The sequence below is a fragment of the Thalassophryne amazonica genome, chromosome 16, assembly GCF_902500255.1.
Source record: "Thalassophryne amazonica chromosome 16, fThaAma1.1, whole genome shotgun sequence".
Taxonomy (NCBI): domain Eukaryota; kingdom Metazoa; phylum Chordata; class Actinopteri; order Batrachoidiformes; family Batrachoididae; genus Thalassophryne; species Thalassophryne amazonica.
The window spans coordinates 76,995,262-77,011,625 of NC_047118.1; the positions used below are offsets into that span (position 1 = coordinate 76,995,262).

General features: G+C 40.2%; 1 protein-coding gene across 1 annotated transcript in view; it reads left to right on the plus strand.

The window, feature by feature from the left end:
* Nucleotides 1-337: 337 nt before the first annotated feature.
* The window catches only part of stx1b (syntaxin 1B), a 199,516-nt gene continuing 183,489 nt past the window's right edge, over nucleotides 338-16,364 (plus strand). Inside the window, exon 1 of the mRNA XM_034191041.1 lies at nucleotides 338-371. Coding sequence (XP_034046932.1) covers nucleotides 342-371 — 30 coding nt within the window. The 5' untranslated portion in view covers nucleotides 338-341. The remainder of the gene's footprint in view (nucleotides 372-16,364) is intronic.

Consider the following 16,364-nt stretch of genomic DNA (forward strand, 5'->3'; position numbering starts at 1 on the left):
CCGCACCGAGGACGCACCGACAAAGGGACCAGCCCGATCCGGAACGGCGAAAGAAAATAACAGTCCAAAGGGAACCGAGCAGGAGGCGGGACCGAACTGAGCCGCAGCCGTGAAGAAGATCCGGGCGGAGACGCGCACGCACCGCGGCTTTCTCCTCCATCTTTCTCTCTGAAGGAAATCCAAGTGAAGAGGTAAAGAGACGCAAAGCATCCGTGGCACAAAACCCTCTTTGGACACCTCGGAGCGCCAAACGACAAAGGACGCGGCGGTGGAAGTCTGCCCCCCTCCCAACCCGGACCAGGGCCGAGTCTCGTTTTGTGGCAGCGCGGCGCGGCGACACCATGAAGGACCGTACGGCGGAACTGCGAAGCGTAAGCTCTTATTTTATTCTTTCTGCCTCCCACATTTCCATCACACCTCCTCTCTCCTCCTCCCCCCTGACACCGCATCAGGATGCGGAGCGGAGCGGCGGTGCGGCAGAACCGCCGCTGAAAGACGCATTTTGCGTTTTTTTGTTTTTTTTTTATCCGTGCGCGGCAATGACGCGGCTGCGCATACTGAGTGGAAGTGTGCGCAGAGTGAGCGGAGTCCAGCCTTTGGATTGCTGTCTTTGTGTCACGGTGCGCGCCGGCGCCCTCACGATGTGCGCAGAGGCCGCGTTCAGCTTTTGTAGCCTGTGCGTCTTTCTCGCTGCATGATGGGAAAAAAAAGGGTTCGGCTTTCAAAAAACGCTCCCATCCATGCTAATGCTGCCGTGCGTGGACGCGCACGCGCACCATGATGACCTGATGGGGAGGAGGGACTCTGACAGGAGCCCAGCAGACCAGAATGCAGATTTCTTTTTCTTGTTCTCTGTGAACCCACAGACTCTTGCAGTTTGTAGTGTCGCTTATCATCGCTGAGGTGATTAATGATGCGGCTGATGCTTCTCCAGCATGTGCATGGGTTCCTCCTCCTCCAAGTCCTCCTCTTGCCCCCGCCCCCCCCCCCTCCCCGGAGGGGGGCATTGTACCAAAGCCTCACCCATTTTATGCTTGTGTGGATCCAAATTGCACGCGCGATAGTAAGTCGAGTTTCCATGTTATATGGGTATGCGGTGCGTGACGCCTCTGGCACAGGACACTGGGCGGGTTTTTTTTTTTTAGACAGCGGGCTGTGGGGGTTCTGTTAGCCTTTCACCCTCTGCAGCACCGCCTCATCCTCCCCCCACCACCACCTGGGTTCAACCAGGTTCTTGTGCAACACAGTCTATTCCCACATCCATCCATCCATCCATCCATCCATCCATCCATCCATCCATCCATCCATCCATCCATCCATCCATCCATCCATCCATCCATCCATCCATCCGTCTTTCTACCTTATTGATAAGGTGTGTTTGATTTGGAGTTACTGGTCAGTAAATCAGCAGAAACGTGGATTTTTCTCTCAGATGATTTGCAGTTTAAAAAAGTGTCAGCTCAGCGCTGCCTGGAGTGTAATGCACTCCATCCATCCATCCATCCATCCATCCATCCATCCATTGCACACTGAAGGCAAGTTTGATTTGTAGCATTGTGTCTGTGTGTGTTTTAAAGCAACGCCTCATCAAGCAGCTACAGATTTTTCATCTTGTTCCTCTCCTGCATTCCTTCACCATCTTTTCATTAACACCTCATCGTCAGGGTTTTTATTCGGCCTTTTTGACTCCATTCATTCAGACCTACTGCAGATTCGGCCTCACACATTTATCTTCTCTCTCTCTCTCTCATGTTGCCCGCCATGTTGGAGGATCACTGGAGTGAAAGAACGTAATCGTGCCAGGAACACAGGCTGCTGCATCATGCAGCGGCTCTGTAGTAATTATATTTGATGTCATCAGCCCACATCACAGTGACGCTGCCTGCTCCTCCTCCTCTGCTGCTTCATCACTGACTTCACATCAAACACTTCCACCTCACACACACACATACACATATATAAACCTCTTTATGCCAATATTTTACATATTTTGGTCTGTAATCTCAAGATGAAAACATATCTCCATCAATATTGAATATTCATTTAAAACTACACAAATAATGAGCACACATATACATACATACATACGTATATACTCACATACATATATACATACGTACATATTCACATACACACTCACATTCATACATACTCACATACACACTCACATACATACATATTTACATACTCACATACATACATACTCACATACACACTCACATACATACATATTTACATACTCACACACTCACGTACACACTCACATACATACATACACACTCACATACATACATATTTACATACTCACACACTCACATACATACATACATACACACTCACATACATACATACACACTCACATACATACATATTTACATACTCACACACTCACACACTCACGTACATACATATTTACATACTCACACACTCACATACATACATACATACTCACATACATACACACTCACATACATACATACACACTCACATACATACATACTCACACACTCACATACATACATACTCACACACTCACATACATACATACATACACACTCACATACATACATACATACACACTCACATACGTACATACGTACTCACATACACACTCACATACACACACATACATACATACATACATGCACATGTACATACTAGGCATGTGGAGATTAATCAGTACGAATCAGTATCTAGATACAAACATGTGCAATCCGAGTGCATCGATTCTTTGATGGTTGAATTATGTTGCATCGCTCACTGCCTGTTTGCATCGATTTTTTTCCCGATGCACATTGAATGTACCAAAGACAAAAGCCAGAAAGCTTAACGATTTCCTTATCAGTCCTTCTGTTCAGGAGACCTGAGCGGCCATTGTTTTTTTAGGGTGTTTATCGGGAAATTAGCATTTCTCTATGTTGATTCCAGGCTGTGTCTACTTACAGTCCCAAACAGGAAGTGCCAAATTTTGAGTACACAGTGAAACAGGAAATATCAAATGTTGAATACTTCCTGGCATGGGTGGAGCTACAACGGAGGCCAGGGTTTCACTGGACTCCCCTGAAATCTGATTGGACACAGATGATTGACATGTCACGGCACCGCAGTTCTGGTTGAAAAGAGTTGCATTTTGAAATCAGTGAGTGCTAGGTTCCTTCTGTCCAGTAGTTTGTGCTGTGTAGCACAAAAGTTCTAATCCACCTTAGTAGATGAAGAAAAATGTTTGCCTCAGATTTGAAATGAACTGAATTATGACACCAAAGTTACATTGGTTAGTAAACAACCATATTTTATGCCAGAAATGAGGGCCAGGTTGTTAAAAGTGGCAGCTCTCTTTTAATTTGGGTGGTCTTATATATGCATGTGTCTACAGTGATTTTTAAATGGGCATGCAGCTGTTGATTAAATAAACTCTTAATTTTGCTCTCTGGGTGACACCAGGATGATGCATTTCACTTAAAAATACACATGCCACCGGGTGTTTCTCAACTGTACTCAAAAGTATTGGAACACTTGGTATTTCACACATTTAAATTTGTTTATGCCATTTCAAAGACAAATAAATAAATAAATCTAACGTTATCTTCATTAACCTCAATCTGAAAGCAAATGTCTACAACTTGATAGAAATTAATAAAAAATATAAAATCCAGCTTCCTGGTGAAGTGGTGTAGAGGAAGATTTTCTTAAAAAGAAGACCTGAAAGTTCAGCTACAATTTGACAGAAAGTACATTTGAGATGAAAGCCTAGATTTGATGTTTTGGTGAAAGAAACTTTTGTATTTCTTCATAATTGATGTAAATAAAGTCCAAGACATATTCAGTGACTTGGAAATGTTCATGTTTCCATCCCCTGACTTGTCAGAAGAAAACTGGCAATAAAACGGATTATTATTTACAGATTTTATCAAGTTTTAGAGATTTGCTTTCAGTTTGAGTTTGAGGAAGATAATTTTAGAAATTTGTATTCTTTATATTTTTTGTATTTCTTGGATTTGAAATGGCATAAACAAATTAAAATGTGTGAAATTGTAAGTGTTCCAATACTTTTGGAGGGCACAGTATCCTAACCTTATGATGAGTGCACCCTGAAGATGAAAGGCTTTAGCCATGCTAATGCTCCCCTGAAGCATTTACTCAACAAAAAAAGTCTGAAGGACCTCAATGACATGGTGAGATGATGAAGAGCGTTGCTCGTTCATATCTGCGACATATACATATTAGTAATAATAATAATGTCCTCTGTTTTGTGGGACTAAGTGCACAGCTCCAAAGAGCCACACAGATTTCGGTCTGAATTAACTTCAGAGCAAATCGCCGTTTTAAATCAAATGATACCTCTTTCCAAACGTTATAATACAAACAATAAACTACAACTGAGAGCTCAGTTCAGAGTCTATGGAGTTACATTTTTGTCATTAATATCTGAAAGGAAATGCTTTTGACAAAAACTACAGATTTTGTTTATTTCTATTTCTGTCCAGAGATCAAGGATCCATCATGTACATCAAGGATCCAGTGACCATGTACCGATTTGACTGATTTTTACTTATGTCCAGAGAACAAGGATCCAGTGACCATTTTCATATTTATTTACTTTAAGATTCAATAAAATGTTGTTGACATAGAAAACTTGTAAAGCCTACTTTTAGTACACAGAAAATTCACAGGAGGTATTGATGAGGGAATTGAGAAGGAATCAGATCGATAAGCAGAATCGATAATGGCATCGATATTGATAAAACCTTATCTATACCCATCATTAATTGTATTGCACTAAATCGCATTGTATCGCATTGTGAGGAATTGAATCGCCATCAAATACATATCAAATTGCATCTAATTGGAAACAGTGGTGAATCGTATCGCATCGTATCGTCAGTAGCATCATGTATCACTGTATGTATCTTATCGCTGGTAGTGCACCAAGATGTGTATCGAATGGTTGTCAGTGATGAGATTCACATGCCTAGTACATACACACATACATGCTACATGGTGAATTCAGATGCAGTGTGAGATCATTGTTGTTGAATAACTTTGATTTTAGGTTTTCTGACTTTAGAATTTGGTAAAACAATCCAGTAGGTCCATGTAGCTACGTCTATTGTACATGGACCCTAAAATTCCATTAATAATCAGAATAATTGAGGATATGATTAGAAATGACGCATATAAACTCGTAATTCAGAATGAACTGGATGTGATCAGATCTTCTGCCAGAATGACAAGGAATTGAATCATTTAAATATCCAGAAGACAGGGAAATATTAGTGCCTATTAGTCGTGCGAACTGCCAACAAGCTTGACCTCTACAGGCATAATCATAATTTATTGTGGCAACATAAACAATACGTATAGCTATTCATAGAGGCAAAAATAAAAATTAATAACTTTTAAAACAAATAAATAGTTGTTGAAATATAAAGAAGAGGAAAAAAATAGTAAATAAATGTGGGAATATAAAGATAGAGAAAATATATGAGTAATTATGTAATTAATTAAAATAATTAATGTAATTAATTGCAGTGTCTACTTTAACTAGAAGTTCTGATTATGCACAGACAGCTGTGCCAGGTTAGCTGGCTTACTCAGCTGTTGCCGGGTGCTTCACTGGCTGGCTGGCTTGGTTACCACCCAGGTTAAGTAAGTTAACAGTAGTATCAAGTCTTGTCTGATAAGTGACTGTAAATGCTTGTGTGCCACACTTTTTAACACAGCACAGTAAGATATCAATTAAACTACAGGAAAATATCCATCATGAGGAACAACAACTTAAAACCCCAAGCAAATGCTAAAAAAAAAAAAATCAAACGTCAACAACTTCCCATCAATAGAGTTGAAGGCAGAGTTCACAGGCAGTTCACGGGCAGGCCACAGGGCCGATGCATATAGACAGACAAATATATTCACACCTACGGATCATTTAGAATTGCCAGTTCACTTAGGGTTTGGAAGTGGGAGGAAGCCAGAGTATGCAGAGGCAACCCATGCAAATACAGGGAGAACATGTAAACCAGGTCAGAAGTGAACCCCAAGTCTTCATGCTGTGAGGCAGTAGTGCTAACCATGAAGCCACCGTGCTGTCCATAGTGAAACCAACTCTGTCACAGTGCTAAATCAAGTCTATCATCGTGGTAACCCTACTTTATCATAATATGACATCAGGTCTATCAGAGTCAGGCCAATAGGATGCAAAGTGTCCGATTCAGTCAAATGGGCTGTTCTCTGGGGCATCCTGAGAATTTGTGAGTTACCCAAGACATTGCTGGACCCCACAGCCAGTCTACACCAATGTTGAATACTGTATGGAGCTGAGGTAGAGACTGACTTTTTCCCAGTGAAATCTGGCATTTGTCAGAAATGTGTTCTGGTTCCTACACTGTTCTGTGCTTGCACGGACAAGGCATTGGATCAGGATATGGAATCCAGTGGCTTAGGTGCTTTTGTTGGGGAGGTGAGTATTGGTGCCTGTCTTAATATGTGGTTGTGAGATTTGGACTCTAACCAGTGACCTAAGGTGACGACTGGATGTTTTTGGGACCATGTCTTTTTGGAGGATGCTTAGCTACCAATGGAATGACTTAGGGAGGACTATCACTTGCATTGTGAGAGAGTCTTGGCTTTGACATTTTGTCCATGTGGTACGTTTCCCTGTGCATGATCCAACACATAGGTACCTGAGTGTTGAGGACTCCAATGGCTGGAGAAGGCCAAGCAGACATCCACACGTCAACTCACTGCGACCTATAGACAGTGGTTGGCACAGTTCCACTAATCCACCAACTACTAATTAGCGAAGCTAACTTTTCTGTCAGCAAATTATCTTTTCAGCTAACTTTGAAAACCATCACCAGACCAATTAGCTTCTGCTAAATTTAATTCCTCTAACTTTGTCTGCTAACATTTTTTTGCTGGCATAGTAAATAAAGCTTAAAGGTCAAAAACATTTCTAAACCCTAAAATCATACCTGTTAGTTTCTGTCTGTTGTGTGTTTTGCAAGTCAGGCCACTGTGAGGAGCTCAGCCCTCCCTTAGCAGAAGCAGGCAGGGCAGCTGCCGGCTGCTACAAAAATGTGCCATTTACTTTTCACACACAACAATACAGATGGTGGCAGGAGACATCCAACGCAAGGCACTTTTCACTCATGGTTTCATGTATAAAGAAAACTAATTCCGGACAGTTTATTGACATTAATAGCAACTCTGACAATTTTACAAAGTGAAAATATCACAATATATTTTAAAGTAAAGCACTAATTCTGAAGGTTTGAGCATTAACCGACACACGCGTCAAAAGGCATTAAGGGAAATGACTCTCCTCTCATCACTTCCCCCTCCCCGTCAAAATGCATAGAACACTGCCATCTACTGGATGGAAGTGTGACTAGACCAACATATTTGTGAATCTCAAATGCAGTTTTGTGCTCAGAATATCGCAGTATTGAGTATGTGAGCAAAGTGATGAATGCGTGTGATCCACAAATGCTGAATCACACTTCACAAACAGACTTTTCAGTTTTGCAAGTGCCTTTTTTTTACAAATGAAAAAAAATGACATATTTACAAATACACATTTATTTGTAAAAACCAACACACAAGTAACGTGAGTCAAAAGATGGAACATACTCTTCAACTTTGCTCCTCCTTGTTGAATGGAACATTCCACCTTTCAATGAATGAAAAAACATTTGCACGGATGACAAACATTATTGTTTTATATGACAATGACATAGATCAGCATAATTTAATATTTTGCTTAAAAATTACACAGGTGTTTCTTCTGGGAATAGTAAAGGGACAGCAACAGGGCCCGGCAGTTCACTCCGCCTTGCAGCCAACTCCACAGGAGGTGCTGATGAGCGGTGTGTGGTGAGCACACTCCTACTTTCTTAAATCCAGTGGAAGAACCTGCCAGTTCTTCATGTAACAGCACTACTTAAAGTGCTACAGTAGTTGTCCCTGCAAATATTGTGGTTGCTGGATTTCATTTCCTTGGATCATGGATGCATTTCTATGAAAAGCTAATGGAGGCATGTGGAAGAGAGCGAAAGGGATGTGAGAAAAATGCATGTTAAATAGTACAAAAATGCACATGAGTGACATCAGCCATACAATGGGACAAATAATGAATGTCACGTGACATAGAATCCACCAGTCAAGTCACAAGGGTCTATTTAGGTGTCATATATTGTAAAACAGAATAGAATAAAAGTAAAGAATATTTTATTAATTGAAAGATGAAACATACCAGTCAACATGGCTGATGCCTTGTCTCCATTGCACATTCATTATTTGTTTTATATGACACCTAAATAGATCCATTTCATTTGATATTTTACTTTAAATTAAAGCAGTTTCTTCTCAGTTCACCCTTTCTTGCACCAGGCACCGCTGATGTGAGCAGCGAGAACCGCTGTGGACTGAAGCTGTATGACACAGAAATACGTCTATTATGTTGACATTTTAGTTAAAATTAGAGAAGTGTTTCTCCTCGGAGCAGGAATTGGAAGGACCCGGCAAGTCAGTCCAGCCAACAGGCAGCTGCCGACACCCCGCTGACCAGAACAAGAGCCAGAGGATCTAACAGCAGTATGTTTGAAAATACACATTTGCCTTCTTAAAGACCACATGCAGTAAAATCAGAAAACTGACTCAAATCATTGTGAATCGATACATTTTGTCAGTATTTGGAACAACATTCAATAAAAGCCATAAATAGCTGTGAGCAGTCGCTTCAAGCATTTAAAGTTACCACACGCTCTCTGCTTATCAGTGGTCAGAACAGAGTAGGTGAACAAGCGTGTGACATGACAGCAGGGAGTGACCTGCCTGGATTAACAGACCGCAAACATGGGTGACTGGCTTCTGTTTACATTTTTTATCTGCCATTCTGCTCTTTATGTAGCTTACGGTGCATCCGGAAAGTATTCACAGCACTTCACTTTTTCCACATTTTGTTATGTTCCAGCCTTATTTCAAAATGGATTAAATTCTTTTTTTTTCTGTCAACATTCTACTCACAACACCCCATAATGACAAGATGAAAAGGGTTTTTTTTTTTTTTTTTGCAAATTTGTTAAAAAAAAAAAAAAAAAGAAATCACACGTACATAAGTATTCACACCTTTTGCTCAGTACTTTGTTGATGCACCTTTGGCAGCAATTACAGCCTCAAGTCTTCTTGAATATGATGCCACAAGCTTGTTGCACCTATCTTTCAGGTTGGATGGGGCCCGTCAGTGCACAGCCATTTTCAGATCTCTTCAGAGATTTTCAATCAGATTCAGATCTGGACTCTGGCTGGGCCACTCAAGGACATTCACAGAGTTGTTCTGAATCCACTCCTTTGATATCTTGGCTGTGTGCTTAGGGTCATTGTCCTGCTGGAAGACAAACCGTCGCCCCAGTCTGAGGTCAAGAGCGCTCTGGAGCAGGTTTTCATCCAGGATGTCTCTGTACATTGCTGCATTCATCTTTCCCTCAATCCTGACTAGTCTCCCAGTTCCTGCTGCTGAAAAACATCCCCACAGCATGATGCTGCCACCACCATGCTTCACTGTAGGGATGGTGCCTGGCTTCCTCCAAACATGACCCCTGGCACTCACACCAAAGAGTTCAGTCTTTGTCTCAGCAGACCAGAGAATTTTGTTTCTTATGGTCTGAGAGTCTTTCAGGTGCCTTTTGGAAAACTCCAGGTGAGCTGCCATGCGCCTTTTACTCAGGAGTGGCTTCCATCTGGCCACTCTACCATACAGGCCTGGTTGGTGGACTGCTGCAGAGATGATTGTCCTTCTGGAAGCTTCTCCTCTCTCCACAGAGGAATGCTGGAGCTCTGACAGAGTGACCATCAGGTTCTTGGTCACCTCCCTAAGTCTCTTCTCCTCTCATCACTCAGTTTAGGCGGGTGTCCAGCTTTAGGTCTGGTGGATCTGAACTTCTTCCATTTACGGATGATGGAGGCCACTGTGCTCATTGGAACCTTCAAAGCAGCAGAAATGTTTCTGTACCATTCCCCAGATTTGTGCCTTGAGACAATCCTGTCTTGAAGATCTACAAAGAAATCCTTTGACTTCATGTTTGTTTTGTGCTCTGACAGGCACTGTCAACTGTGGGACCTTATATGTAGACAAGTCTGTGCTTTTCCAAATCATGTCCAATCAACTGAATGTACCCCAGGTGGACTATAGTTAAACTGTGAAAACATCTCAAGGATGATCAGTGGAAACAGGATGCACCTGAGCTCAAGTTTGAGCTTCATGGCAAAAGCTGTGATACTTATGTGCATACGTATGTACATGTGTACTTATGTACATGTGATTTCTTAATTTTTTTTTTTTTTTTAATTTGCAAAAATCTCAAAAAACAACTTTTTTACATTGTCATTATGGGGTATTGTGTGTAGAAGTTTGAGGAAAATAAGGAAATAGGAATAATGCTGTAACATAACAAAATGTGGAAAAAGTGAAGTTCTGTGAATACTTAACAGATTACGGTCGCATTACCCTGACTAGAGGTCAGGGTAATGCGATCCTTACTCTGGATGGCATTACCCTGACCTCTAGTAATACTGTGAGAAATTTTGGAGTCATTTTTGATCAGGATATGTCATTCAAAGCGCATATTAAACAAATATGTAGGACTGCTTTTTTGCATTTACGCAATATCTCTAAAATCAGAAAGGTCTTGTCTCAGAGTGATGCTGAAAAACTAATTCATGCATTTATTTCCTCTAGGCTGGACTATTGTAATTCATTATTATCAGGTTGTCCTAAAAGTTCCCTAAAAAGCCTTCAGTTAATTCAAAATGCTGCAGCTAGAGTACTGACGGGGACTAGAAGGAGAGAGCATATCTCACCCATATTGGCCTCTCTTCATTGGCTTCCTGTTAATTCTAGAATAGAATTTAAAATTCTTCTTCTTACTTATAAGGTTTTGAATAATCAGGTCCCATCTTATCTTAGGGACCTCGTAGTACCATATCACCCCAATAGAGCGCTTCGCTCTCAGACTGCAGGCTTACTTGTAGTTCCTAGGGTTTGTAAGAGTAGAATGGGAGGCAGAGCCTTCAGCTTTCAGGCTCCTCTCCTGTGGAACCAGCTCCCAATTCAGATCAGGGAGACAGACACCCTCTCTACTTTTAAGATTAGGCTTAAAACTTTCCTTTTTGCTAAAGCTTATAGTTAGGGCTGGATCAGGTGACCCTGAACCATCCCTTAGTTATGCTGCTATAGACTTAGACTGCTGGGGGGTTCCCATGATGCACTGTTTCTTTCTCTTTTTGCTCTGTATGCACCACTCTGCATTTAATCATTAGTGATCGATCTCTGCTCCCCTCCACAGCATGTCTTTTTCCTGGTTCTCTCCCTCAGCCCCAACCAGTCCCAGCAGAAGACTGCCCCTCCCTGAGCCTGGTTCTGCTGGAGGTTTCTTCCTGTTAAAAGGGAGTTTTTCCTTCCCACTGTAGCCAAGTGCTTGCTCACAGGGGGTCGTTTTGACCGTTGGGGTTTTACATAATTATTGTATGGCCTTGCCTTACAATATAAAGCGCCTTGGGGCAACTGTTTGTTGTGATTTGGCGCTATATAAAAAAATTGATTGATTGACTTAACGGATGCACCATATATGGAAATAACGATTTGGACATTTTGAATCATCGAGGTATGTAGAGTCTAATTTAACAAATAATGAATTGCTGTGTTGCATTTTGGTACATAAGTGTGCCCCAAACTGCAGTTGATCTTCACAAATTTCCCGCAGAGATTAAGCAACACGACACATAGGTACAATTTGTCGGGAGGACACGAAAGGACTGGGCGGGTCCCACAAAACACTCCACCATATGTGCTACATAAACAAGATGCAGTATGACGTGTACATTCCACATGCAGTGTTGCCACAGTTACTTTGAAAAAGTAATCCAATTACTGATTACTCCTTGAAAAAGTAACTTAGTTACTTTACTGATTACTCAATTGTAAAAGTAACTAAGTTAGATTACTAGTTACTTTTTAGTTACTTTTCCCAGCTGCCGACAACAACCCTCTGCCACCTCAACATGACAATGATACCTGTTTTGCCAAAACTTACTTTATAGTCACCCTTTCTTGACTTCAATGAAAATAAATACTTGTTTTATAAAAAGTAAAATAAAGACCTCTTTCTTGACCTCATATTTAACTGTTGACAGCACTGTAACAGTAAAACTTGCAATTTCGAACCTACATTGTTTATAAATGTAACTATTAAATTCATTCTAGCATTTTTCTAACATTTAAATTCTCTCTAAATATTTTACTTGTCAAAATTAATATTATTTTAAGTAGTATTAGTAGTTGTAGTAAAAAAAGGCTTCAAAACTGGACCTTTAATCTAGGGGTGTTGTGAGGGGGGGCACATCCCTGCCCCACGCCCCCATTCCATCTGGATTCGCCCCTACTTTGGCGTTTGAGCACAAAGAATGGATAACATTTATTTATGCAGAAAACGTGACCAGATTTACAGGTAAGAAAGTTTTATTGTGTTTTCACATCATGTGGTCCTCAGAAAGAGAGTTTAGGTGCATTTGAGTGGAAAATAGTGTTAGTTGTTGACGTGTCGCGGAGGATCAGCTGTTTTTAACGAGCAGATACGGAGCAGCTCAGCTCAGAATTCTAAATAAAGGAGGAAAAAAGTATAAAAATGTCTTTGTAAAGCTCAGTGCAGGTGTGCTGATCACCGCGCTTTAAGAGGTGAGGACGAGTCGAGCAGCTGCAAAAAAAAACGCGGATGAAAAGCTCACAGCTCACTTAAAGTGGACAGTTCAGTCGAACCCCGACCTCCTGCCCACAGACCAAGTTTAATGCTGCTATCGACCCACAATGAAAAATAATAGTAACGCACAGTGACATGGAGAAGTAACTTTAATCTGATTACTGATTTGGAAAGATTAACGCGTTAGATTACTCGTTACTAAAAAAAGTGGTCAGATTAGAGTAACACGTTACCGGCATCACTGTCCACATGATACAGTGAAACCTTTTACGTCACATATTGTAGGTGCAGTCTGTCAGAGGCTTCATTTGATCATATGGCAACAAGAAACTTCAGTCTTGAAAGTCATGGTTCAGATAATAATAACGGTTTACACAACCAAATTACTGACCAATACAGGGTTTTCATGTATCCCATAATCCCTTGCGCGCCAGAGAGTCGCTGCAGTCAAAACAACATAGAGAATCCACATGATGACAATTGTAAATTAATATTATACTACAAAAATGTGTTTTTTATGCTTTTCATCACGTTAATAAGAGACTACATGTATGATACCCTGAAAACTTTCTAAAACAATTATAACGAATAATCTGTGTCTGCTACGTTTAATCTGCGTGGAATTTAATAAACGCAAACCGAATTTCAGACATATTATATATATTAGTCTGGAACAAAGAGGACAAACAGTGTTGTAAAGAACAATAATCAAGACGTTAAAGAGCAAACTTCACTTTCTCCCAGAACGACATGATGAGGAAGCGATTGTAGCTCACAGCAGCTCCCATTGAAAATAACGGAGAGACAGCCTGTGATTCTCCCATGTTTACATAAAACAAATGCAATAACGTCTACAACCCCTGGCAAAAATGATGGAATCACCGGCCTCGGATGATGTTCATTCAGTTTTTTAATTTTGTAGAAAAAAAGCAGATCACAGACATGACACAAAACTAAAGTCATTTCAAATGGCAACTTTCTGGCTTTAAGAAACACTATAAGAAATCAGGAAAAATAATTGTGGCAGTCAGTAACGGTTACTTTTTTAGACCAAGCAGAGGGAAAAAAATATGGACTCACTCAGTTCTGAGGAAAAAATTATGGAATCATGAAAAACAAAAGAACGCTCCAACACATCACTAGTATTTTGTTGCACCACCTCTGGCTTTTATAACAGCTTGCAGTCTCTGAGGCATGGACTTAATGAGTGACAAACAGTACTCTTCATCAATCTGGCTCCAACTTTCTCTGATTGCTGTTGCCAGATCAGCTTTGCAGGTTGGAGCCTTGTCATGGACCATTTTCAACTTCCATCAAAGATTTTCAATTGGATTAAGATCCGGACTATTTGCAGGCCATGACATTGACCCTATGTGTCTTTTTGCAAGGAATGTTTTCACAGTTTTTGCTCTATGGCAAGATGCATTATCATCTTGAAAAATGATTTCATCATCCCCAAACATCCTTTCATTTCATTTTCATTTATTTATTTATTTCATTCATTTAAAAGAAAAAAAAAAACAGAAAAGCAGAAATAAAGCATCTCCATTACCAGAATGAAAAGGAGCAGAGAGAAGAACAAGTCTTATATTTTCTGCCCCTTTTTACAATACAATCTTTCAATATCCAGCGTCATTTTTCAACATTATTTAACATATTGTATTTCTTTAACTTGTCACATACCACTGACTTATTTCATAATTATGACCATTATTAAATAGATTACATCTCTGACAGGTTACATTTTTAAACTTAAAACATTTTATACATTATTAACAAATTACATTTTTTTTTTTTTACTTCCTTACAGCCCACTAACTTATTTTATAGTTTCATACTTACTTAATACATCTAGTTTAATACGTTTTTTAAATAATTTAAGCTACCTTAATTCTTTAATTTCTTTGTTGAGATTGTTCCATAATTTTACACCATTTACTGCAATACTCCGTTCTTTTACTTTGGTTCTGTATCTTGGTTTTCTAAAGACTTCTATTCCTTTCAGTTTATAACTACTTACTCTTTTCTCAAACATATTTTGAATGTTTGTTGGTAAAGCATTTTTATTAGCTTGGTACATTGTAATATTTTCAAATCTGTTGGGAAAGTGTAGTGACACGGACCCACAACAGGGGGCGCAAATGAACGGTCAATAGATGAGCCAAAAAGTAACAATTTAATGTTGTGAAATGTGCACAACGAAATACAGACAATCTCAGAATATGATTACAGTCAAATCACAAAGGTGACGTGTGGGCAGGCTTGAGGATAGAAGACGTCTGTCCTGAGAAGAGCCGGAACCACACGATTTCCGCCGCCCCAGAACCTGGTGAATACTGGAGCTGCCAAGTCGCGAATTCCCAGGTGATCACCGTCCCCGACTGTCGGATCTGGTACTGCTGGCGAGAACAAAGACAGTCAAGTGTAGGTGTGTGCACACCCAGTAACAATAACGGTGGGAATGCCACCTCCACCTCTCACTCTATAACTTGCAGAGTACTGTAGTGATTCCTCAGGGGAAAAGAGTGCCTTCCAGCGCTCTCTCAGCTTCCACCGACAGAGGTACCGGTACTCCTGCAAACACTCACAATATACAAATAATATTGTAACACAAAACGGCTGAGGATATTACCTCCAATGAAGTATGATATCTCGGCGATGAGGTGGAGATGACGTCTGGGTTTTATGGAGTGAGATGTTGAAGAATGATTGACAGCTGTAAGGAAGTAATGAGTAACAGCTGTCACTCCCGGCTGTGTCCGTGGCGGCAGCGCCCTCTCGTGCCTGAAGCCCGCACTTCAGGCAGGGCGCCCTCTGGTGGTGGGCCAGCAGTACCTCCTCTTCTGGCGGCCCACACAACAAAATCGACCAAATCACGAAATTTAAGTACCCTGTACTTAATGAACAATGGATTAGATGGATCTCTAAAACCACTGTTGCTAATCACCCTTAAAGCCCTTTTCTGCAGAATAAACAAAGGTTGTATATAAGTTGTATATGTTGATCCCCAGATTTCTACACAATAAGTTAAATATGGGAAAATCAATGAATTGTACAATGTTAATAAACCATAACTATTTAATGAATATTTTACTTTATGCAAAACAGCAATGGCTTTCGCTATTTTTCCTTTTATGTAATTTATGTGTGACTTCCATGTAAGATCTTCATCAATTATGACTCCTAAAAATTTCATTTCTTTTACCCTTTGTATATCCATTCCATCTATTTGTAATGACACGTTATTTTTTTTTGCTCTGTCATTAAACAATATGAAATTTGTCTTATTAATATTTAGTGACAGTCTGTTTATATCAAACCAATGCTTAACCTTTTCCAATTCTGTTTTTATCACTTGTGCTACTTCCTGTATATCTGATCCAGAGTAAAACAGCGTTGTATCATCAGCAAATAAAATGCTACCAAGCACATTAGATACATTCACAAAATCATTGATATACAAAATAAACAGTTTGGGTCCAAGTACTGATCCTTGTGGTACTCCATAAGCAATATTACACAATTCTGATTTGATATTATTTATCTGAACAAACTGTTTTCTAAGTAGCTTTTTACCCACTGATGTGCAATACCTCATTCCATATTGTTGTA